This window comes from Sebastes fasciatus, chromosome 8 (assembly GCF_043250625.1).
Source record: "Sebastes fasciatus isolate fSebFas1 chromosome 8, fSebFas1.pri, whole genome shotgun sequence".
NCBI lineage: Eukaryota > Metazoa > Chordata > Actinopteri > Perciformes > Sebastidae > Sebastes > Sebastes fasciatus.
The window spans coordinates 21691932-21715826 of NC_133802.1; the positions used below are offsets into that span (position 1 = coordinate 21691932).

Sequence of the window (23895 nt, forward strand, 5' to 3'; positions counted from 1 at the left end):
GTTAAGATTGCGTAGTATTTCAAAAATACTTTAATAACATGTTTGTCTCATCCAGACATTCAACACATCCCACTCCTGTTTGTAAAGCATCATCACAATCAACATTTTCTCTTGAACTTTGTAAGACATTACAGATGTAGAGGCACTGTCCAGAAATTAGCCCGAGACGCAACATTGTGATCTCTGGATCTGAATGTACTGGATAGAAAGATCTCCACAGTTGTAGCTTATGATGGTGGTTAGATCAATGTAGGGAGTGTCAAATATACTTACAGTGGGTTCAGGGCTCTTTCATGACAGGACCTGAAGAAGATGAGGTGGTTTGATGATTCTGTCACTTAGTGATGACGATACACGTCTGGAGAAAATTATTAATTATAATAATTGTGGTTGCAACCACTGGATCTCAGAGTTTATCACTATTCTGTTGTTTCTTGTTTGAATCTTCTGTGAACGGCACTTATGATGCATTAGTGTTAAAAAAAAAATTCAAATTGACTGTTTCAGCTCCGAGTACAAACACACTGCCGTCGTTCTTAGACATATACACCATCTATTTATTGGTTGGCCCCATTTAAATGGCCTTTAACGGAAGAGAAAAATGACAGGACACTGGCTACGCTCTCAGATATGCTTGTTATTCCAATCACATTTCAAGGAAGGTCCCTTGTATGTAGTGTCAAATAAAGGCCTATTTTAATAAACCGTTTATACACAGAATAGGCTGTTCACATGTAGCGTCTAAAAACGCGTGGAAAACGCCAGCCGAGCCACTTTCATCCATTTATCCAAGGTGCTTGGGAGGTTACGCTCTTCCGTTACTAAGCAACCAAAACTTGCGTGCGCCGATGAGGTTACGGTAATTTAGCAGTACTGGCAGATTTAACTACACAAAGTCAAAACAAGGAAATTGATTTACAGCACCGTCAATCCCTCACAGTAGCTTTACTGCTCTGTGTCAATTAGGCTCACCTTTCAACCGGATGTTGTGACGTCCTCGGACAGAAATAGTAAAGCAAGTAAAATAGTCCGCGGGACAGATGTAAAGCTCTGTGTAGCCCTGCACTAAAATTATATTTAACAGAGGAATGCAAAGATGTTCCTCGTCAAATTCTCGCGTTGCTGCGTTCCAGAAGTTGTACTATTTTTTACCTTGGGGTGAAGCCGTCTTGCCCCGTTAAATAGGGAATGCTTGCCTGCCAAAACATCGTCGCTGTCACGTTTGAGCGCCTTCCATGAGTCTACATTGACAATGGATTTTAGGGCACAAAAAACATGTCATGTGAACGGCCCCTGATGTGTCTGAATATTAATATGGCTGTTTACTGGACAGTGTGTGTGTGTCCATTGTGTGTTGAGCCCAGAAACCTGTAGATCCAGTACACAGTGATGCGTAATGACTGTATACTGGATCTGAATCAACATTACAGAGTTCAGACAGGAGGCGTTGGTGACGTCGTGGTAGAGGCTAGTCTGTTGGGGCCAGTGTGAGCGTGACTGAGAACATTGTGTCCATGACAATAGACCACTGTCTCCAGTGCCGGCTTAAGCCATCGCCATGGAAGAGAGACAGAGCAAAGTGCAGTCTAAAACCCTTCTCCACACAAACAGTCTGTGCTGCTGCTTCACTTTATGTAGGTTTCAGTGGATTAATGCAAACAGGATCTAAATTTAGTCCTTTGTGTCAGAATAGAAAGCTGGAGCTCTGCTGACTCTGCATTTGGTGAAATAGGACAGGGTGTAAAGTTAATAGTGGTGTGACATGTAGGTGGATCGTGACTGAAGCGGATGTATAAAAGGAGACGGAGTGGTACATGCGGGTTGAAGAGAAGCAGGGGGGGGCATACTTGCCAGTCAGTGAACTACAAAACCCTTCTCTGTAAACAATCATAACACAGACATGATGTATTTGTAAAGTATATGCACATATAAATACAAACATACATTCATATAGGAGGAAGGGACAGGTCCTTGGTGGAGGAAAACAAAACACCAAACCAACAGAAACAAATAGGTGTGAGTAGCAGAGGAAACAGTTTTTTTTTTTTAAAAAAGGCTGATTTGTTTTGCTTTTAAACAGGTGTGTCAGTCTTTCATATTCTCCTGTGGCATATCTGCATCTGTGAAGTTAAGTATAGTCCACGGAAGCCATTGATTTAAGGTTTCTCTAAGTTTGCTCTGTGCATAAGGGGGGAGGAGTCCTCCCTCAGGTGCTGATTGGCCAACAAACTCCGTCCCTTCACAGTAGCTGGCAGCCGCCCCTCTTCTTGCGCTTGCGGACCTGCAGCGCCGCTCTGGTGGCCATCTCAAACACCTCCCGCACGCCGTCCTTGGTCTTGGCGGAGCACTCCAGGTAGCCGAAGGCACTGATGCGGTTGGCCATGTCTCTGCCCTCCTCAGACTTAACGGGCTCCTGGAGGTTTAATGTACAGACAGTGGGTTAAAATGACGCTGTGGGTGTAGAACATAGATATAGAATGGGAGTAGAACAGGCTTTCCTATTAAAATCAACAAAGAGTGGCGGCCGTATTTATGTGTAGCGTTGCCATTGCGACCGTTGTAGCGCTCATGTCTAGGAGGTATACCCCAAATTGCTAAAATGTGTGAAAACTCTCCCTAGACTGCCTGATGACCTATCCTAACTTTAACCATTTTCGTTCAACGCCTAACCTTAACCATCTTGCGAGAGTTTCGCTACTTGGGGGTTACCTTCTAGACACAACCTGCAGCGAGCTTGCGCCTGCAGGGATTGTCAGCGAGCCACCCGGCAAGGCACGCTCACACAACCCACTGTCTCAAGGGACCGTCTCGTAGACAAGAGGCTGTTATCTCTCTGTTCACGGATGGTTTGTTTAAAAATCACACATCTGCCTTGTTCATTTTTCATTTGGTGCTATATTTTACACAGTTTTATGTTCCCATATTTTCATATATATTAGAGACTACCATTGTCTTGGCAAGGGACTGATCTATCAGACACATTATATAGAGTAGAATTATTGATAATAATAATAACGTTGCACCAGAACACCCCACAGGAGGTTCCCAGTAATTTTAGAATGGACATTTGTGTTGTGATATTTAAACAAACCAACGGTGAACGGTCTCATGAGACAGCGAGTTCTGTGAACGTGACTGGCCGACTCGCTAGCCAGCGATCCCTGCAGGATCGTCTACGAGACCGGTCCCTTGAGAGAGTTTGAGCCAGTCAACAGCGGGATCTGTCAGCGTAACTGGCTGGGTGGCTGGCTGACAATCCCCGCAGGCTGCGAGCTTGCTGTCGCGCCAGTTTGTGGAGCTTCTCAACTCCGAAAACGTCAATCATGACCACGGAAAACGGTTAATTGTCTGTTCTACTTCTATTCTGTTTCTATGGTGTAGACATTTAATAGGGAGATTGATTAGTTTTTGGGCAGTGGTGGAATGTAACTAAGTATATTTACTCAAGTACTGTACTTAAAGCTACAGTTAGTAACTTTAATACAAAAATAACTTTGTCATATTTGCTCAAACTGTTACTGTATCCTGACATTAGTACACGAGACAGATAATCAGGTTCTTCTGCATCTTTTTAGTGCTCCTAATGACAATTGCAAGATTCCACCACGAAGAAAACTAAACCAATCAGAGCCGAGGCGTCTCTAATGCAGTGACTTGTGAAGCTCATGAACTCCGATCAAATGGTCAAACTAGGCCGCGCTGATCAAATATGAATCAATATTCTGTTACTGTAATGTCTATTTCTCGCCTCAAATGTTTTCAGAAACATCTTGTAGTGTACTGCACTACACAATATTGATTCATATTTTATCCAAATTTATAATGTACTCTATTTTAAACTTTAAATTACCAAATACGTTATTACTGGATCAGATAGTGAGTTTACAATCATGTCTCTATGTCTCTCTATATTTTTTAAATGGTCAAACTAGGCAGCGCTGCCTAGTTTGACCATTTGATCGGAGTTCATGAGCAGTGATCGACAGCTGTGTTAGAGACTACTCGTCTCTGAATGGTTGTTTCACGTCAGGCGCTGTGGAATCATCCAAATGCCATTAGGAACACAGAGGGCAGGCAGAGGAACCAGATTGTTTCACAGATTATCTGTCTCATGTTGTAGTGACAGTTGGAGCAAAAAAGTTATTTTTATTAAAGTTACCAACTGTAGCTTTAAAGGATAACTTCAGTAGTTTTCCCATGTTTTTGTGTCTAAGTGACTAATTGGGACAACACTTTTTGAAACTGGTGCAGTATTGAGTGAATACGCTGCAGCTGTTAAACAGCTGTAATGTAATCGCTTGGAGCAACCAGTCACCTTCAGTTTACGTTGACTAGAAGTGCTTGTTTTTGCCACCGACAGGCTCAGATTGTTGTTATAAATGTCTGACAACATTATGGAAAGGACCCTACAGCGAAATAAAATGTTTTTCTTACCTTTCGCTTTCTGTTTGTCATTGTGAGTTGTTGCCGGAAGAGACAACGGTGGAAACGTGAGTGAGTGAGTGAGTGAGTGAGTGAGTGCCACGGGACACTGGTGCGTCAGACTTTGTTATGTTGGAGTACAGAAAGTGTAGCTTAGTGTTATCTCAAAAATTTTCAGTGTCATGGCTGAATATTTAGATGTCTTGGACAATGTGGATGCGACGAGAGATTTCAGAATGCTACTTCTCCGAGCGAGACGCACAATAACAGACCGGCTCAAGTGAAAGACAAGAAAAATGTTTCATATCTCTGTAGGGACCTTTCCATAATGTTGTCAGACACTTTAAATGGCAATCTGAGCCTGCCAGTAGCAAAAACAAGCACTTTTAGTGGACGTAAACTGACAGTTAGGCTGCCCCAAATGATTACATTACAGCTTGTTTAGCGGCTGGCGGATACAGTGTTCTCCCTCAATACTGAACCAACTTCAAGAAGTGTTGTGGTCAGACACAAGAACATGGGAAAATAAGAGTCCAGTTTGAAAAATAGTTATTATAAGTTATTCTTTAAGTACAAATTCAAGGTACTTGTACTTCAGAGTATTTCCCTTTTATGCAACTTTATACTTCTACTCCACTACATCTCAGAGCCAATTCAGGCAAATATTGGACTTTTTACTCTGCTTAATTTATCAGACAGCTTCAGTTACTTTTCAGATTATAACATTTTTCATACCCTTCCTGTCCAGTGAAAACCACACATCTCCAGATTTGGTGATGTTGAATGTTTCTGATAAACTGCAGGTTGAAGTGTTCCTAAATAAACTATTTGAAAAGCCTCTTGGATCAGCTGAAAAATGCATCGTCACAAAGCTGAAAACAGACTTTTTAGAGAGACGTGGTTCTCACAGGACAGCGAGGCTATGATGATCTTATAGAATATGATGCATTGCTGTAGATTTAACTACCCAACAATATATAAAGGAGGTAAAATTAGCAGAACCTAAAACATCTACAGCAGTAAAATTCAAAACGCATATTAATCCACTAGTAACATTAATCTAAACTCATCATACGTATGTAATAGTAAATCACTGACATTTTACTGCAGAATGCAAAAAGGTTTTTACTTGTAGTGGAGTATTTTCACAGTGTGGTATTAGTGCTTTTACTTAGGTAATGGATCTGAATACATCTTCCACCACTGGTTTTGGGATGATTTGTTGCCAGTAACCATAAAAGCATGTAGAGACACACACCTGTTTCATCTTGGCCAGCTCCCTGCGTGTGTGTTCATCATTCCTGAGGTCCTTCTTGTTACCCACGAGAATGATCGGGACGTTGGGACAAAAGTGTTTCACTTCAGGCGTCCATTTCTCAGGAATGTTCTCTACAAAAATGAAAGAAAAATATAAAATTTAGAAAACAGGTCAAGTCACTGCACTGCAAATCCTAGACTTTTCCCTACAAGGACAGTTAGGGGAGCCCTTGCTGTTTCCCTTACGACTGTACAGACATAAACATCAAGAGGTCTCTGACCCCTCGCTGATACACGATCGAGCCCGCTAGCCAAAGTCTGCGCTGTCTAGAAGGAGATGCCATACTGTGATAGGGTAGACATGCCCATATCAAAAACACTGTGGGAGAAAAGCCCCAGGGCTGAAGCTTTTATAAACAAGATGTTCTTCATCTGATTTCATTTGGTTTTTGAAAAAGAACACTCAGTTCGTAGACTGAAATACATGTCACATATTCTGCATATGCTTCCAGAAAATGCCGTCATAATCTTGATCTTCACACAACAGCAGCCGCTAGGTTATAGTCTGGAAATCTGTTCATCTTGTTCCCTTTTAATTTGGAAATAACTGAGCTAAAATGCAGTACAGTATTCATTTAGCTGCCTATTAACTGCCAAAGTCTATTACGGAATAGAGCTAGAAGAATTAATCGATTAGTTGTTAACTAAATTAATATATTTAATATAATTATAATTAAATTTTAATTTATCCTTAATATTCCTTAATAATCATTATTAATATAATATCCCCATCCTTAATATTAAGGATGCATTGATCAGAATCAATCTACATTAGGTCAATCCTGCATACTCTACTGTCTATAGGTTGTTCAATCAGCCTCTAATTGACTTTAATAGGGCTGCAACTAACGATTATTTTCATTGTCGAGAAAGCTGTTGATTATTGTGGATCAGTGTTTCCCAAAGCCCAGGACGATATCCTAAAATGTCTTGTTTTGTCCACAACTCAAAGATATTCAGTTTACTGTCATAGAGGAGTAAAGAAACCAGAAAATATTAAATAAAAAATAACTCGAAGCGATTAATCGATTATCAAAATAGTTGGTGATTAATAGCTGACAATTAATCGATTAATCATTGCAGCTCTTGACTTTAAATTCTACTACTCTACTGTATTAAGTTACAACTTCCCAAGTATTTATTCAAATTGCTGTAGCTGAGAAACAGTCATGTCGTGTGGAATTACTTCATTTACTGACTAAACCAGAACGAGAAAGCTGACTGACGACTAACTGTGATGCTTGACTTGATAGCAGCAGCAGGATTAATTACAACACCAATAATTTAATCATACTCATGAATAGACACCATCTGAATAAGCATTACGTTTTTTCATAAAAAGGATCATTAATTGCATCGCGTCTGCACAGAGGCAGTAAACTGGGAAATGTAATGGAAAATACATAAATTATCAGAAGGTGAAAACCTAGAGAGGATCAGTGTGGATTATACTGCACTGGCAGAGAGCCGGACAGAAAATGTGGACGTTTAATGGAGCATTTGCAAAAAATGCCTTTCTGCATCTGTACAAAAAAAATATTGATTATCCCTTTTTCAGTGCAAATAGTTCTCTACACTCAGAGGGAACTCCCTACCAGCTTATTATTTGCCTATATTGAGTAACACTGAGGCACGCAAGCTCTGGATTTCCTTTGCAGCTTCTTTTTTGTGGCTTGAATCCATATATGGGCTTCGTCTAGCTTCTTTGTGATTGCTTAAAAACAAATTAAATTCTGTTTAAAAAACTGAAGAAACATAACCAGCTGCCTCGACTCACTGGAGCAGCACTACAAGGGTCTAAAACATTATTTATATAAATATTTTAATCAGGTTCTTTATGTGTCGAGTCTCATGGGTCACTGAAACGCTGCTATGATGTCAGTTTTTACTTTAAAGTGGGGGTAAGCAGTATATTTTTGGCATCATTGGGGGAAAAAAAAATCCATAATAACCTTTCAGCATGTTGTAATTCAAGTGCTCTGAGATAAATCTAGACTTCTGCACCTCCTCTTGGCTGTTTTCAGGCTTTAAAAAAATCTAGCCCGTGACGGGAGACGTTGGCCAATCACAGGTCATTTCAGAGAGAGAGCTTTCCTATTGTCTGTTCTACAAATGCAGATGTGTGTGCACGTTGCTTCAGATGGTGAAAGCCTGATTCAACAGAGGAATATCCTGCAGGAAAAGACTGCCTACACTGCAAAGCAACCCAAAAAAAGCAAGACGTACTTGTCAAGAAGAAAGTCTGACAATATCGGCGAAGCGTTTCAGAGATGGAGAGAAAAAATGTTGCTAATGGTTAGCTAATAGCCTTCTGCTCACTAGGGCTGACCCGGGCTGACCCAGGCTGACCCGGGCTGACCCGGGCTGACGGGATGCAAACATTTTCCAAAATGTGACTTTGCTAAGTGGGTAAGCAATTTGTATGCAGCCTTACCTAAACTGTCGGGGCTGTCTATGGAGAAGCACATGAGGATAACATCTGTGTCGGGGTAGGAGAGAGGCCTCAGTCTGTCATAGTCCTCCTGACCTGCTGTGTCCCACAGCGCCAACTCCACCTGAGGAAGAGGAAGAAGAAGAAGAACGTAAGTGATGCAATTGGCTGCTAGCAAAGAACACAATTTAAGTTATATTATTAAGGTAAGATATTCCCACTTCATGGACAGCAGGATGAAGAGGGGGAAGTGAACAGAGAAAAAGAGAATATGGGCAACAAGAATACAGGCAGAATAACTAGAGAGAGGAAGGATTTATAACAATTCATTCCTATCAGGCCTAAAAAGCAACTCCCCAGAGGTGGAGTTGGTTCCCAGGGGATTTCCTTAGGCTGTTAATCAAACTGTTAGCAGTCCCAGAGTGCCTGACCTGCTCTACATAAAACAAATGCCAAGCAAAAAACATTTGAGCTCAGCAGCACATTGTATAATGCAACCCCAAAAAAAACACGTAGGAATGTCTTCTAGGCAGTAGCCTAGAAGTGTCGTTGCATGCATGCATCATGTGGTTTTAAACATCTCCTAAATAGCTGTGGCCTCTTAGCTTTGACTGTAATCTTGACCTAGTTTATCCTGCATCCTGCTGATTTAATCCTACAGTAACCTCACCCACATTACAGTCCCAGCTGGAGGACTGTGAGGACTGGGGAAAAACAAGAGAGAAACGACAGTGAGCTAGCAGTTCCTCTGGACTTTTCGGACCTCTCCCTGCACTCTTGGCAAGTTTTGCTTGCTGGCTGACAAACTAGTGGACTGGCTAGCCGCACTTTCTTCTGGTATTTTCCATTAAAGTATACGAGACAGTGGGCTGAGCTGTACCACGTCGTCTGTCTAACACCACGCAATGACAAACCTGTGTCCATTCCTGCTGCTTTTGAATGATTTTACCACTAGGTGTCTCTCAGGAGTCAGACTCATCTATTTCTTTTACCCCCATGCTGCCTGTCTGAACTCCTCTTTTCTTGGTTGTTGTAAACTAAATATAATCGGAGGATGATAAGTAGGGTGCAGCTGTAAGTTGAGCTGTGATACTGACATATTAAGTCATATTTCACTATATTATTTTTTTTTTTTTTTAATCCGTCTGCCACAATTGAGAGGCTTGGAGTACAGTCAACAGGAAATGGGACATTAGTCATGATGCACGAGGAGGGGGGTTTCAACACTGGACAGGAAGGTGGCACTGATCCATTTCCTGTTGTTGGCTTGAGGTCTGCTGCTTTATAACAATGAAAAGACCCAAGAATTTGCTTACGATACACACTTATCCACATCAGTCTTCATGATGGCAGGTGGTTCTTAACCAGCAGGGCCAACAGGGTCACATTTTAACACCACAGCAGCAGTTTTTGGCCCCGTCTACATGTTTACAGATATTTTTAAAAACAGATATTTTGCCCTCCGTTCAAAAAAAGAGAGATCACAAGTTGAGGGTCAAGGAATTTTGTTACCATTCTTCTCACTCCCTTTCCTTTGGTTTCATTACAAATAAAAAGTTACATTTAAAATATGAAGTACCTGTTTGCCATCGACTTCGATGTCAGCGATGTAGTTCTCAAACACAGTGGGGACGTAGACCTCGGGGAACTGGTCCTTACTGAAGACGATGAGCAGACAGGTCTTTCCACATGCACCATCCCCAACTATCACCAACTTCTTCCTGATGGCAGCCATCTAAAAAAACAGAATACACTTGGGTTAGTCTATATATTAAGAACTGCATGAGAATGAACCAAACAATCAGTAAACTGGTGAGAAGCAAGAGAGGATGGACGTGAAACAATGCAACCAGAAATAGTAAGAGTGAGAGAACGAGGGAGGAAAAAAAGAGGTGATCGAAGTGTGTTTTAGAGCCGCACCCTCTTCCCTTTCCTGGGCTGCGTCCTGTGTGTGAGGTGAAAAACAGAGTCTGAGGGTTCAGCACTGGTCTGGGAAAGCCGTGGGAGGGAAGGGAACAGGAGGAGAGCCACAGTGTTAGTAATGCTGCAGCCTCAGTGCTGTAACACACTGCTGCACATGCACGGCCTCTGACACAATCACATTAAAAACGACCCTCAATGTGTCACTTCTACACCCCTGTGGCCACGTGAGCTACGGCTCCTACTGGTTGTTGCCGACACCTCTGTACTGCACACAATCCTCTCTCATTTTTGTTGCTTGTATCCCTGTCCTGAAAGGTGTGTATTATATGTGAGTGAAGTGTGGCTTGATAGAGAAAGATATGGCCACACACAAACACACACGGATCAATAGCCATCTCCCACAGGCTGACAATAATGGAGAGAAGGCAGTAGGTGATGAGGCAACGTGCTGGCTGCCTGCCAGCAGCGTCAGCTTTCACTGATCTAAGACTACCTAGACCTAATCAAAGATCCACACCTCTGCCATCACCAGTGGGCAACCTCTGGGTCTGTAAAGTGAATGATGAAGTGCCTTAAACTTGCATTCTTTCTAATAGCCAGCAGGGGGCGACTCCTCTGGCTGCAAAAAGAAGTCTGATTGTATAGAAGTCTATGAGAAAATGACCCTACTCCTCACTTGATTTATTACCTCAGTAAACATTGTAAACATGAGATAATGGTCTGAATTGCTAGTTTCAAGTCTTCTTCAATACAGCATGATATTCATTTAGTAAATTATGGTCCCATTTAGAGTCAAATAGACCATAAAGCAGGGTATGCTTTAGGGCGTGGCTATCTTGTGATTGACCAGTCGCTATCACACATTGTCCGGTCTGGGAGTTGTCCGTTTTTTCGTCTTACAACTTTAACCCTTTCACAGTGTGTTTTCAGTTCATGAATGTTAATTATAACATTTTGGTTTCCTAAAAATGTCTTATTCAGCGTTTGCTTGTATTTAGCTCCACACTCTCCTGTTACTTCTTGTTGCAAAAACCCAGATGGCGACGGCCAAAAACCAAGGTGCTGACACAATGCCAAACTCGAGGCTTCAAAATGAGCCAGTTAGTGCAGTGAAAACAGCTAAAAAAAAGAGAGAATATTGGATTTACATTAGCCATAAACACAACTCCAAATGAATGATAATGTTCTATATCTACTGGGTGTGTTAAGCACCTGTTTTCTAACAAGTTTGCCATATCAGCTTAAAAGATGATAATATATATATATGTATTAAATAGTGTTGTGTTTACAGCTTGTTTTCCCTGCAAAGCAGCCAAAAAGTAATGTATTGCAGGTTTAAGAAAACAAGTAACCCAAGAAAGCAAAACATCTAAGCACTCTTTCATCATCATCAGTACAGATCAACAAACCCCAACAGATATACTAGTAACCGTAACATCTCTGAGAATAATTTTGTGCTATGGGATGGTAAACAGTTTTTCTGCACTTATGTGTACAAACAGCTGGTTCCTCTGAAATGATCAGTGGGTGGGCTGGAAGGTCCTGTTGATACCAAATATTCATAGAAACTAACACCAATTAAATTCTTACAGGCAGCATGGTGGCTCTACGCAGAGTGACCAAAACGATTTATTCTGTCATCTAAGAGACACCCTGTATTTTTCTTTGTGTGCTTTGTGTATGTTCAAAAATGAAATGTGCATCTCCACATCCTTCATTTGAATCTCGCAGCTTGTATTGGCCTCAGCTACCATTTTCACCACAACAATCAAAAGACAATTGTTCAGTTTGCTTTTCTCTCCCACACATTAAATCAGGCCAGTGTGTTGTCAGATTGTCTCTGGAGAGGGCCACCTGTTCTCAGTGATAGCACAGGCTGCTGCTACTCCATCATACTGTCACTGCCAGAAGGAGAGACACAAACACACACATACGTGACTGGTAGCTACCGTGCAGCCCCAGAAAGCTTCAGAGAGCAGTGTTAGTTCTGCAGATCTTGTGCGGTTACAAAATAATGCAGCTTATTGACGACAATAGCGCTCACAGCATGCAGCCTACTGTGCCAGCGGCAGCACATGGTGCTTAGTGGGGATAATGGCCCCTTCCCTTTGCACTAATGTGTGTGCACACTGTGCCAGCACAAGGACGGGAACAAGGACTACTTCCCTAAATAAGAGCTGATGTTAAGGTGTGTTCTCTGCTGCCCTTAAAACGTGGCATGAAATGTTTCACTTTAACAGTGATAAAATACAAGGTGGTGATGTAAAGTTTCCCAGTATAAATGGAATTATATAAATATTACTATATTATTATAAATCAAAGAGTAGAAAAAACTGAACAAACTAACAACCCATTCATTATGTCAATTAAAAAGGATGGTGTATATGTTTTTACACCTATTAGCGTTTTTTATTGCCAATGTGTGAACAGGTTGTAATCTAAAAAATTTGACTTTCCGCAACTTTCTGGGTTTTTCTCTATCAGCCTGTAGACTGCTTTTAATGAGAAGAATGCGAGACGTTTTTTACGGGGAAATCCAACAGATGTGACATCATGCGCACACGCGAGTGCCTTTACTCTCTTCAGCTCCGCTTCAGGGCTAACAGTGTGCCACGATAGCCAATAGTTCGGTTAGAAATAGACTCTGCTGACGCCAACAAACAACCAGCCCCCACCACAACTCAGACTCTAACACAAACTCCACGGAAGCACAAAACAACCAAAGTCATATCTAGTGAAGCCCGTCTTGCAAAACAGGAATGTGACCGACATCGGAGGAAAACTAGGATCGACATTGGTCGGGCCTTCGATTCATGGAGGGACCTTTGTTTGGTTTTGGGGATCAAAACAGACCCAGAACTGACAAAATAAGCTAAGCATGTCAATCACGTTCAGTCTTGTGTGTGTCACCTCACTATTTTCATCAATGCTCGCTCGTAACAACGTAGTGCGAGCACGGGGGCGAGCAACAGGACGCTGACATTTGCTGACTTAACAGCCACAAGTGTCACTGTTAACAAGCAATTTCTGATTCCTACATACAGCCGATTTAAATCCTTGTCGGGCTAGGTGACATTTAGGTGTAAGAAAAAATGTGCCAGACAGCGAAGCGGTGAGAAACTAGCTGTTAAGCAGCAGCTGTAGACCAGTGAAATTATTTTCTTTAAGAAAGTGTTATGGTTTCAATTTATTAACTCCTGAACTATCCATTTGTACTGTATGCTCTTCCTGCTGGTAGCTCAGATTCACCTAACAGTCATTCACTGTTATTAGGTCAACATCTGCAGGTGCTTAATGTGCTTTGTGGGTTTTCCCATGCCATTTCTGTCCTCATTCGCCTTCCTGACTTCCTTTCTTTAAGTGACTTCCTGGGAAGAAATAAACAGCAGTGAGGGAGGAGAGAAAATGAGCCACAGGAAAGACATCTGGAATTCACCCATTTTGTCATTTTCTCTCGTTCTCCCTCCTTGAGTTTCTCGCCTCAGGTCAGTTCAAACAAGCTTTATTAACACAAGGAGGAGTTCAACACAACCAGTCCATGTTCGTTTTACCAAGAGTCTGCTGAATGATGTTATATACAGATAGATAGAGAGCAGACACTCATATAACAGAGTGGAGGTTGTTTGACTTCATGTTAATATTACGGATATCAAGTCTAGAACACTTTCCATCCACGGCCTTAAAGTAAGTTTAACTGAATCTTAAATGTCACACGAGACATTAATTCAATTAAAAGCAAATTAGATGTACCTAAGAATATCATCTTACAGTGCCTGCAGCAGCTATTCATTGTTTTGCCATTTGCTTTTGTATTATGACACTCTGCTTTGTGTTATATTCAATCAATAATTAAGTGTGGCCTGGATTTTATGTGGTAAGTAGGCTTCTGTCAGTGTTTAGGGAAAAAATATTTTAAGAAAAAAAGAAACAGTCCAAATTCACTCATTAATAATTGAAATGAAAATCTGTGTGGTGTTAAAAATCGCTTGTAGATGCAGCAGTGAATTGGATCTTGACCAAGCCAGTCACATGTACGGCTGCATTAATCTCAGTGTTACAAAGAACAATGGGAACCCAAAAACACACTGAAGCCATATTCTGAGTGGCGAGCCATAGTACACATGCAGAGAGACATTCAGTATCTCACAGTGACCTCGAAGAGACCGGTCGTATAACTGTGCAGGAGACTGCGTGTTCACACGTGTCTCAGGATGAATGATCCTGTCTTGCATAATGTTTGTCCCTGTGTGGGGTAGTAAAGGACAAAGTTCTCATTCCTCGCACATACAGCACAGACGCTTATTTCTCCCTGGCAGGTTTTGACTCACGCCTGCAGTCGTAACACATTAGCCAGTCTTGTTCATTAGAGGTGGTAGGGAGGCAAACAATATAGTCTAATCACATGGATCAGCAAACTCAAGGTATTTACACCAACACTGCACGTCGTACCCATTTCATTAAAACTCCCATTATTAAATGTCATGTGTGAGTTTGACTCAAGTATAATCATTAAAGTACATTTCTGGTGTGTTTTCACCTCAGTTACAGGGCAACATTTCCAACTTGACAGAAAAGCTTGGGGTGTGGAGCCATAAAGTTTGGGTGTGATCATAGACTGTTTATAAGAAGTGGACGTAGTCACCTTGACGTCACCCATTGATTTGTGGACTGCCATTTTGAAGCCTTGAGTTCAGAGTTTTGGCCGTCACCATCTTGATATTTGGCCATCCCATGTTGGTTTTTTTTACAACCAGAAGTGACACAAGAGGGTGAAGCTAAGCACAACCGAACGCTGAATGAAAAGACATTTTTAGGCAACCAAAAAGGTTATAATTAACTTTTATGAACTGAAAACACACTGTGAAAGGGTTAAGGTTGTAAGACTAAAAAACGGACAACTCCCAGACCGGACACCGCCGTGATAGCGACTGGTCAATCACAAGGTAGCCACGCCCTAAAGAATACCCTTCTTTATGGTCTATTTAACTCTAAATGTGACCATAATTTACTAAATGAACATCATGCTGTATTGAAGAAGACTTGAAACTAGTGATTGAGACCATAAACTCATGTTTACAATGTTTACTGAGGTATTAAATCAAGTGAGAAGTAGGCTCATTTTCTCATAGACTTCTATACAATCAGACTTCTTTTTGTAACCAGAGGAGTCGCTCCCTGCTGGCTATTAGAAAGAATGCAAGTTTAAGGGAGGTCTGCATTGGCTTCGCTTTTCAGACCCGGAGGTTACCCACTGGTCTGATCTAATCAGATGCCTTTATGCTAATAGACTTATCTTCAATAGATCAAAAGCAACAAGCACCTACACAGTTACAATATAGGTACAATACTGTGTGACGACAACCACCCCAATCCACAGCATCAGAGCTGATCCAGTTCATTTATTGATGGATCCATGCCGACTATTTAAAGGCCCGGTGCATTTCCAGTTTGTGTTTGTTCTGGGTGCGCCGGCTGTTGAAAAATACCCCGTCGTGCTCCGTTAAAACAGTGGAACCACACAGAGTTGTGCGTGGGGGAACTATGTGTGGAGAACAGCTGTTTCTATTAATGATATGTGCAGCAGCAAGCAATGCAATCAGAGTTGCTTTGGGTAGAAAAAGGCCTGTTTCAGTGGCATGTTGCAGGTGAAACACCTTTAAAATGCTGCAACTGAGCTTCAGTATTTTTCTCTTGTGTGCGAAGCTGTCCAGCTTCCTGCCACCAATAATGAGAGACGCATCTCTCTTCACTGAGGCAGCCCTATTATACAAAATCACAGGACATTATACAAAACAGGGGTGTAACGATTCATCTACTACATCGATGTATCGATTTATATTCCTACAATCCAACTACATCAATAGGCACTGGGCAAGTTGTCCAGCAAAAAGTTGAACCAAGCTCAGCTTTTGCTGCAGAGCAACGTGAAGTCATCTGACAAGGCACTGCTTTGTGACCGATTAAATACATGCAAGCGCACATTCCTTGTAGATTATCATGCAACATGAACAGCATATTTCTACTTTTTACCTCGTGACCGACTTGTAAAATCCTGTCTCAGAGTATTAGAAACTGCTGTGCTGTGTTTTGGCGTCTGAGAAGCCTTCAAACTCATGAATCAGTTAACTGGACTTGCTGGATCGTATCTCGTACCAGATATCTCGATCGTAAGTGGATGAAAATCCACAGAGACCTGAAGGTGTCACTTCACCTTCCCATCCAGTTTGACAGAGCAAGGGAAACAGGGAGAAACTGCATTGTGGTTACTTCTGTACTGCACTGAATGAACGGTCTGGATACATGCATGAGTAAATGGATTTCAGTTTCCTCAAATTCCCCAACTTAAAGGGTCTCTATACGGAATTCAGCGCATATCTATTGCCTCCACACGGCTCTCAACCAGGCGGAGCCAACTGCTCACAGTGAAAACAACGGCAACAGTGTTGACAGAGCTAACAGTGTTTACCTGAGGGGGAACCTGAGGATGGGCGTTATACTTCCGCGATGACGACGTTATCAACTGTAACCGCTAGGGGTGTAACGACTAATCTAATACATCGATGTATCGATTTATATTCCTACGATCCAACTACACCGATAGGTACTCACCAAGTTGTCCTTCACGGAAGACGTATATCGAAATAAATTCGATTTGAAACACAAAGATCTATTGTATCGATATTAAGGATTTGTACCTTGTATTTAAGGACGACAAATGTTATTTGAAAGTTTTTTTAGCACTTTTGGCAAAAAAGTTACTGTATAGCTGTGTAGCTCTGATAACAACACACACAGAGGGAGAGCAACTTCATTCTCTGCTCAGGTAGACATTACTCCTATATCTTTACATAGCAAATAGTTGTTTGCTGCTATAATGATAATCCGAATTTAGCACCTTTAAGTCTTTTTCCCCTATTTTGCTAAATGCTAAATGCAGTAAATATAACATCTCTGACCTTGGCTAAAGATGTTGCCAGAAGTTACTGAATAAAGAGAGAAATGTAAATATAGCATGACAAGAAGATAACGAACAGCATTTCAGCTGCTCAGCATCTGACCACAAATGAATTAATATGCCTGATTTCCCTTTCCTTTTCCTTGTAAAGTGACACACACAGCTCTGCGGGGAAACCCCCTGTCAAATGAACATTAACTGTACACTTGCAGGTGACGTGTGAACAAAGACTTTGAGTTGTTTCAGACAAATATTAACTGCGAGTTAACAGTTCCTGTATTGACACACTGATTGGCCAAAGCAGCCAAATGCATTCCACATGATGATTAATAACGGGTCACTGAATGCTCACGCACAACACTGACTGACTGTAAAAATGTGGGAGGACGTAAGCTTTGAGGAATGTCTCACCCACTTTCAACACCCCTCACCCTTTTCTTCTAAACACACAACATCCCTCCCCCACCAGTAGCTCTCCCTCTTTCTCCTGGGGGAAATGTTGAGGGCTGGATTACACATGAAGAGCAGCATGGGGAACAAACATGAGGCAGCAACTACAGTTTCAACTAACATTGTAACAGGTGGGGCAACTTTTCTCCACCTGTTTTAAGTTTCAGCCTCAGTGTTTTGAACATGCTGGGGGCGGAGAGGTTGTCTCCAAACCTTCCTGCCACAACAGATCCACACTGACACTCCTCTTTGGATTTTATGCAAAAGATTATAGAAACATTAGCAAAACATTAGAGTGAAAACGATTAATCAATAAACAGAATATTACTCTGCAACTATTTTAAGAATCGATTAATCGTTGAAGTAATTTTTAAAGCAGGAATGCCAATAACATTCATTGGTGTGTGGTTGGTGTTGTATGTGAATATTTGCTGGTTTCCTTTGCCTTTTAACAGAATTTGTTTGGGTTTGGGACTGCTGGTCAGACAAAATAAGCAATGTCAATACGTCAACTTGGGTTCTGGAAAATGGTGACCCGAACTAGGGATGTCAACGGTTAATTATTCATCGGTTAACTACTGAGAATACTTTTGACTGGTTACACATGTAACTGTTTGGCGTAGAAACTCTCAGAGTAACCGAGCATAGTTTTTTTTATTACATGACTTGTTGGTACAAACGTTTACCCGCCAGTGTGGCGGATAGCCTTCCGAGATTTACTCGCCCAACTGAAGATCTACCCGCATTTGGCGCTTGGAGGGTGTTTATTTCGGACCCTGATTAAATATAATTAAAATATATACATACTGGATCAAACTCTGTAACTGGGGCACAAAAAAACTTAGGATGTACCTAGAAAATAATGCTGCGCACACAACAACCTTTTGCCTGAGGTTGGATTAGATAACTTCTTGTAGAGAAGTTGAAGCCTAGCTGAAATTTTGAAGGTTGAATCAAACTTGTGACCAGAAGTGGCTGCTCAGGATCCAGGTCGGCCGGTGGAAGCAGCTAAAGCCAGAGAACCTAGCTGGAGCCCGAAATAGGACAGAGCCATTGAGACTCCCCCGGCCCAATTTATCACAGAGCACACAGCTCAGCTCAGAGCAGAGGACGAAAGAGAGAAATATCACACAGAATTATCCTTTCATCCGCCCCTGAGCCTCCGCTCGCGGTACAAACAGACTGAAAAGTCGGACAGCTGGAGGGAGGGGAGGCATGGTGGTCAAAACTAGAACGTGTTGTACACAAGCAACAGATTTGGGGGAAACTTTAAACATACCAAAGTCTGTGATTAATATTCCATGAGTACGAAATAAATAACTGGATGAATTAGTCAGAGTGGATTGGGAACGGAGCTAATCAGGATTTGGTTAGACATCATGAATGCATTTCTGCATTTTCTTACTCTCTCATTTTTTTGTTCCCTCAGCTCCCTCTCCCTCCCATCCCTCCTCCAGTCTCTTGTTCTCACTCTGTCCTCGTCTCATCCTTTTCTTTCTCTCTCTTCCTGTGTTGCAGTGTGATGTCACCATCAGGGAGCTAATGTGCCGTATCCTTAGGGGGCTGCATTCCTCCTTTCCGACTCACACACACACACACAGCACAAATGAAAGCCCACGTACACAGCCTGGACGGAACCACCACCCCCAACACAATAACAGTCTCTCCTATCTGTCCAGTCCATCTGTGCCTTACAGCTATGTGAAGTGTCACGGCGCTTAGGGATGAGGTTCACTAGTATTTTAATCATATTCAAATGCATTAACGAATCTGAATCCTTTCATAAACCTCATCGGTAACACTTCATTTTACAGGGTCACACATTTCATGGTAATTAAGTGATAAATAGCAAGTAACCTATTTAAAATTTCTTTAGAACTACTTCCAAATTACCACAATATTTACCTCAATTTCTCAAAAATTACTTTATTATAAACATTATTTAATGATGATATGCTAAAACAGCATATCATCATTAAAATAGGGCCCTTAGGCTTTAGAAGTGGTTGTTCGCTGCTCTTCACCGGAGGTGGAAAACCAAAACTAATAGAAGACACTTCTGATCAGGCACAAATCTCACCATTGTGTGACTTATTGTCTACACAAATGTAACCTGGTAGCTAATGTAATGATTCAGTGAGTTTTTTAATTAACTATTTATCAGGAGACATGGAAATAAAACATATCACTTAACTTTTTATTCTTTTCCTTGAAATGTATTAAATAAATTACCAGCTATTGGGAAATAGCGGAATATAATTATTAAATAATGTTTATAATAAAATTATTTTTGGTAAATATTACTGTAATTGGGCAGTAATTCCAAAGAAATTTCAAAGAGGTTACTTGCTAATTATCACCTGATTACCATGAAATTTGCAGATCTATAAAATGAAGTGAACTGATCCACATTTTTCAGCATTTTCTGATGTTTTATAGACCGAACAACTAATCGATTAGTCGAGAAAATAATCAACAGATTAATCGATAAGGAAAATAATCGTTAGTTGCAGCCCTTAAAACACACAGTCCATTCAGTCAGGATGTGTGTCCTTTAACAAACAAACAATCTTTGGCAGCATACAAACACCAGCTGCAGAGAGCACATTAACCAGAGAACAGACAATCTTTTCACTGTAGTCGTCACAGAATTAAAACGCTACAGCTGATCTCCATGTTTCTCATTTTAATCAGCGGCTACAAATATGAAGTCTGCTGCTGCCTATGTTTTCCATTGCTCTTTGATAATAAAAGAGTTTGGAGAGATAAAAGGTTACATAAGATATTCGTAAGCATCTCAGCCTAACGAATATGGGTATATTGCCAACTAGGAACTGGATCCAAAATGGAACCAGTTACCAGAACCCATCCCTGAGGGCTCTGCTGCTAATGTTACTGGGAAGAAATGTTTAGCTTTCCAAATTGCACTTTCAGGGACTTCCTGCAAGCACCAAGATCCAAAACAGGATTTTTTTTTCCCCCGAAGGATTTTCTCTTTGCATGCTTTCTGTGCGTGATACACCCACCAGCCTACAGACACAATTTTCCATGCGGACATCACTGTTGGTCACCGTCAGATGACTAGAAAACAGATAAGAGCAAGCAGCATTTCTGCTGTGTTGTCTGTAAAAGAAACTGCAGTCAAATTCAGTTTCAGTATGATATTGGTCTCCTTGGAAAATACTGTTGATGGAAAGTTGCCCTGACTAATCTCAGACAGGATACTGTGGAACATTGTGTTCAAACACCTCGACTGATAAGCACCTATAGCTTCACAACGTACAATCCAGCAGCTCCCCATCGAATATGATATGAGCCATTATGGGGGCAACCCCCTTCTGCCATGCACCACTTCTTAAATCTTTGCTTGGGAGAACTTCCTCCGTTCACTATCCCTCAGGCTCTGGCTGGCACGTACAATAGGCGACAAGTAAAACACTAGTAGTAGGTCAGTCAGTGGTGGAGAGCATGCCAACCAAGGGGAACAAAATAAAGCGCAGCATCGGGGTGAAATGGCCTCTGGCAATGCTGGCAAATATAGAGCTTTTGATCTATAAAGGTTTTCGATGAAAGTACTGACCTACTGAGCTATTCAGCGGTCTTCTGAGATGACCTCCATATGACAAGAAGAAAAGAATAAGCGCTAACATGCTGGAGGTGTCAATTATGCCAATATGACACGTCTTGTTATTTTAATTTAGGTTAGACATTTTATATTGTTTTGACGAGATATATATATATATATATATATATCTCGTCAAAACAATATAGATATATATATAGATATATATATATCGTCATATCGCCCACTCCTAATAGATATTCAACTTCATAATTTTTCTAATTACATTTTTTGCAAGGACTCCTCCGTGTGTGGGCTCTTCTTTTCTGTATACTAGTACATCCAACCCTCCATCTACATTGATCTATGTGCAAACAATACCACTAATACTACTACTTTTTACAAGCCTAATACAGCCCACTTCACACAGAGTGGCTCTGGATTACATCACTTGATAGAGTGACAGTCAAAACCACTGAGATGCTGATGACAGCAGACAGACATCATGACTTCTGCTTTCACATTCATGTAATCGAGATTGGGGATTTCCACTTTCCAACGATGTAAAATACAATGCCAATTAACATTGTAACAACAGAGAAATAATCCACCAAACACAAGTTTCCAAACTTTTTTTCCCCAGTTTATATGTATGTCCACTTCTGACCACTACCTGCAAACAGCCTGGTCAGCTACAATGACATCATATTTTCTCCTGTAGTACCCACACACAAACACAAACACAAACACTTGACCTACAAGCACCCACATATACATGAATTATATTTAATTTGGGCATTCTTGTTTATGCACTGCAAATCTAGAAAACATTGCAAAACATTTATTCGGTCAATGTTTTGCTCAGAGATATTAGGGCTGGGCATCATGGTCTAAATCCTCTATCACAATATAGGTCAACTTCTGACCACTATACCTGCAAACAGCTTGGTCAGCTGTTCAGATACAATGACATCATATTTTTCTCCTGTAGTAGCCACACAAACATTTGACATACAAGCATGCACATATACATGCTGGGGGTGATGTAGGAAGATATTATTTAAGCTGTCTTCTTCTGTGTATGTGCTTTAACATCCTGTGTGACAGTGTAGAAACACAAATGGGAGTATAGTCCAGTTGATGCATGACATTATAGTTTTTTGCAGGGCTCAGATAGCAGTGGTGCGTTCACGTTACACGCCAAGACAAGGGAACAAGCCTGCTGTGTGAGATGTATGAGGGTCTGCTGCGCTACAGTACAGTATAGTCGAGCTGCACAACAAGGGTGTGGTGGCTTGGAGAGAGAGGAATTTCCTCTGGACGGACACATGTTTGATGAGAGATTTTGACCACAAAATCAAGCACTCACTCGATAGACTTAAAGTGTTTTGATATTTTAGCCTTCCAGAGGAAAAACAACCATCTCCTCTTTACTGACCAAACAGGTTTCCAAACAGAAACAGAAAGTTTCAAGTACAGATCCTCTCTCTCTCTCTGCCAGCCTCCTCAGCTGAAGCCCTTATAATTAAATGACGTAATGAGGTGTATTGTGGGGAGTAGATACAGCAGGGTTGGGTTTCAGTGTGGCAGGAATGCTGATATGATCAATATCTCCGACTGGGGGAGAACAAACAGGTGTTAAAGATACTTTTCCTTTCTATTTCTATCAGCTAAACGTCGAAACACGTCATCTATTCCGCTGGAAAAACTTCCAAAACAAGTAACAGGTTTCAACTCGCCGAGCTGCTGCTGCTGCTCGTTGGTGCCTCCTCGGCTCATTAAGCTACTTTTCCTTCAAACTCGCAACAAAAGGTGCTCTTGAGTGTAACAAAAGGGAAGCATTATTCTCTTACCTTTTTGAGTTAAGAGTGTGTGCTTTTAATTATCAAGAGACCTCCGTGTTGTTCCCCTCCTGAACGTCTTCCCGTCCCTTGAAGCAGCTACTAGTCAGAGTAAGAAGCGAGGAAGGAAGAAGTGACCGAACCGACTCTCAACTAGACCCTCCCATAGCGCTGCGTTCACGGTGCCCTCGGAAAACATACATTTCATGAGGGGGTGGATAAAAATGAATTAACAATAAAAATGCAGGTGATGAAGATGCATGTGAAATGACAAATTATTATAAAGTGATTTGATTAATTTAAAGCTGATTTTGACTAAAAACGGTCGTGATATGATGAAAACAGAGCCACGTTTCATCATTTTCACCATCCTACATTCATCATTCAAAACACTAAATTATCATTTAAAGGGACTGTTTGTAAGAATCAAAAATGTTTGTTAACAGCGACACCTGTGGCCGTTAAGTCAACGAAAGTCAGCGTCGGGCTCGCGCTTGTGTTCGCTCTACATAGACATGAACGAGCACCGCTCAAAACAGTGAGGCGACACACGTCAGCTAAAACCACAATATCACTCTATATTTCACCTGCTTGGCAGTAATGTTAGCTGACCAGACGAAGGTCTCTCCATGAATCACTGCTGATCCTAGTGTTGGCTTTTCCTGCTTCAGCCTCCCGACCGCGGTGGGATGGAGACACCGGCACCTGGTCGGAGACGATAACGTTTCTCGCTGCGGAGCCCCGTCACTTTACAAGACACGGAAAAACCTCTGTTGGTCTGGAGGAGCTGCAGCATTTATTTCTGCACAAACGTCCACTAGATATTCTCAGAGCTAAACTAACTCTTCTGCAGTGTGTAGTGTGCGCGCATGCACGTGAGGTGGAGCGAGCTGAGTGAAGGCAAGCAGGCAGAGGAGCAGAGTACAGCAGAGACTCCGGCCCTGGAGACCAAAGCTATACGGTCTCCCCCGTGTCCTCCGACGCGAGCGCAAAC

At 41.5% G+C, this 23895-nt stretch overlaps 1 protein-coding gene across 1 annotated transcript; it reads right to left on the minus strand.

The window, feature by feature from the left end:
* Positions 1 to 12: 12 nt before the first annotated feature.
* LOC141772845 (rho-related GTP-binding protein RhoA-D) lies at positions 13 to 23075 on the minus strand. The gene is made up of 5 exons (XM_074644285.1): positions 22914 to 23075; positions 9750 to 9905; positions 8174 to 8294; positions 5681 to 5811; positions 13 to 2413 (listed from the first exon to the last, which is right to left on the minus strand). Exons 2-5 carry the CDS (start codon positions 9903 to 9905, stop codon positions 2240 to 2242), a joined length of 582 nt encoding a protein of 193 aa, XP_074500386.1. The 5' UTR covers positions 22914 to 23075; the 3' UTR covers positions 13 to 2239.
* Between the last annotated feature and the right edge of the window lie 820 nt (positions 23076 to 23895).

Coding starts and splice junctions, on each gene's coding strand:
- LOC141772845 (XM_074644285.1), bottom strand. CDS start 9,905: ATGGCTGCCATCAGGAAGAAGTTGGTGATAGTTGGGGATGGTGCATGT. Junction 5,812..8,173: donor AGACAGCCCCGACAGTTTAG/GTAAGGCTGCAT, acceptor TCATTTTTGTAG/AGAACATTCCTGAGAAATGG. Junction 2,414..5,680: donor AGCTGGCCAAGATGAAACAG/GTGTGTGTCTCT, acceptor TTAAACCTCCAG/GAGCCCGTTAAGTCTGAGGA.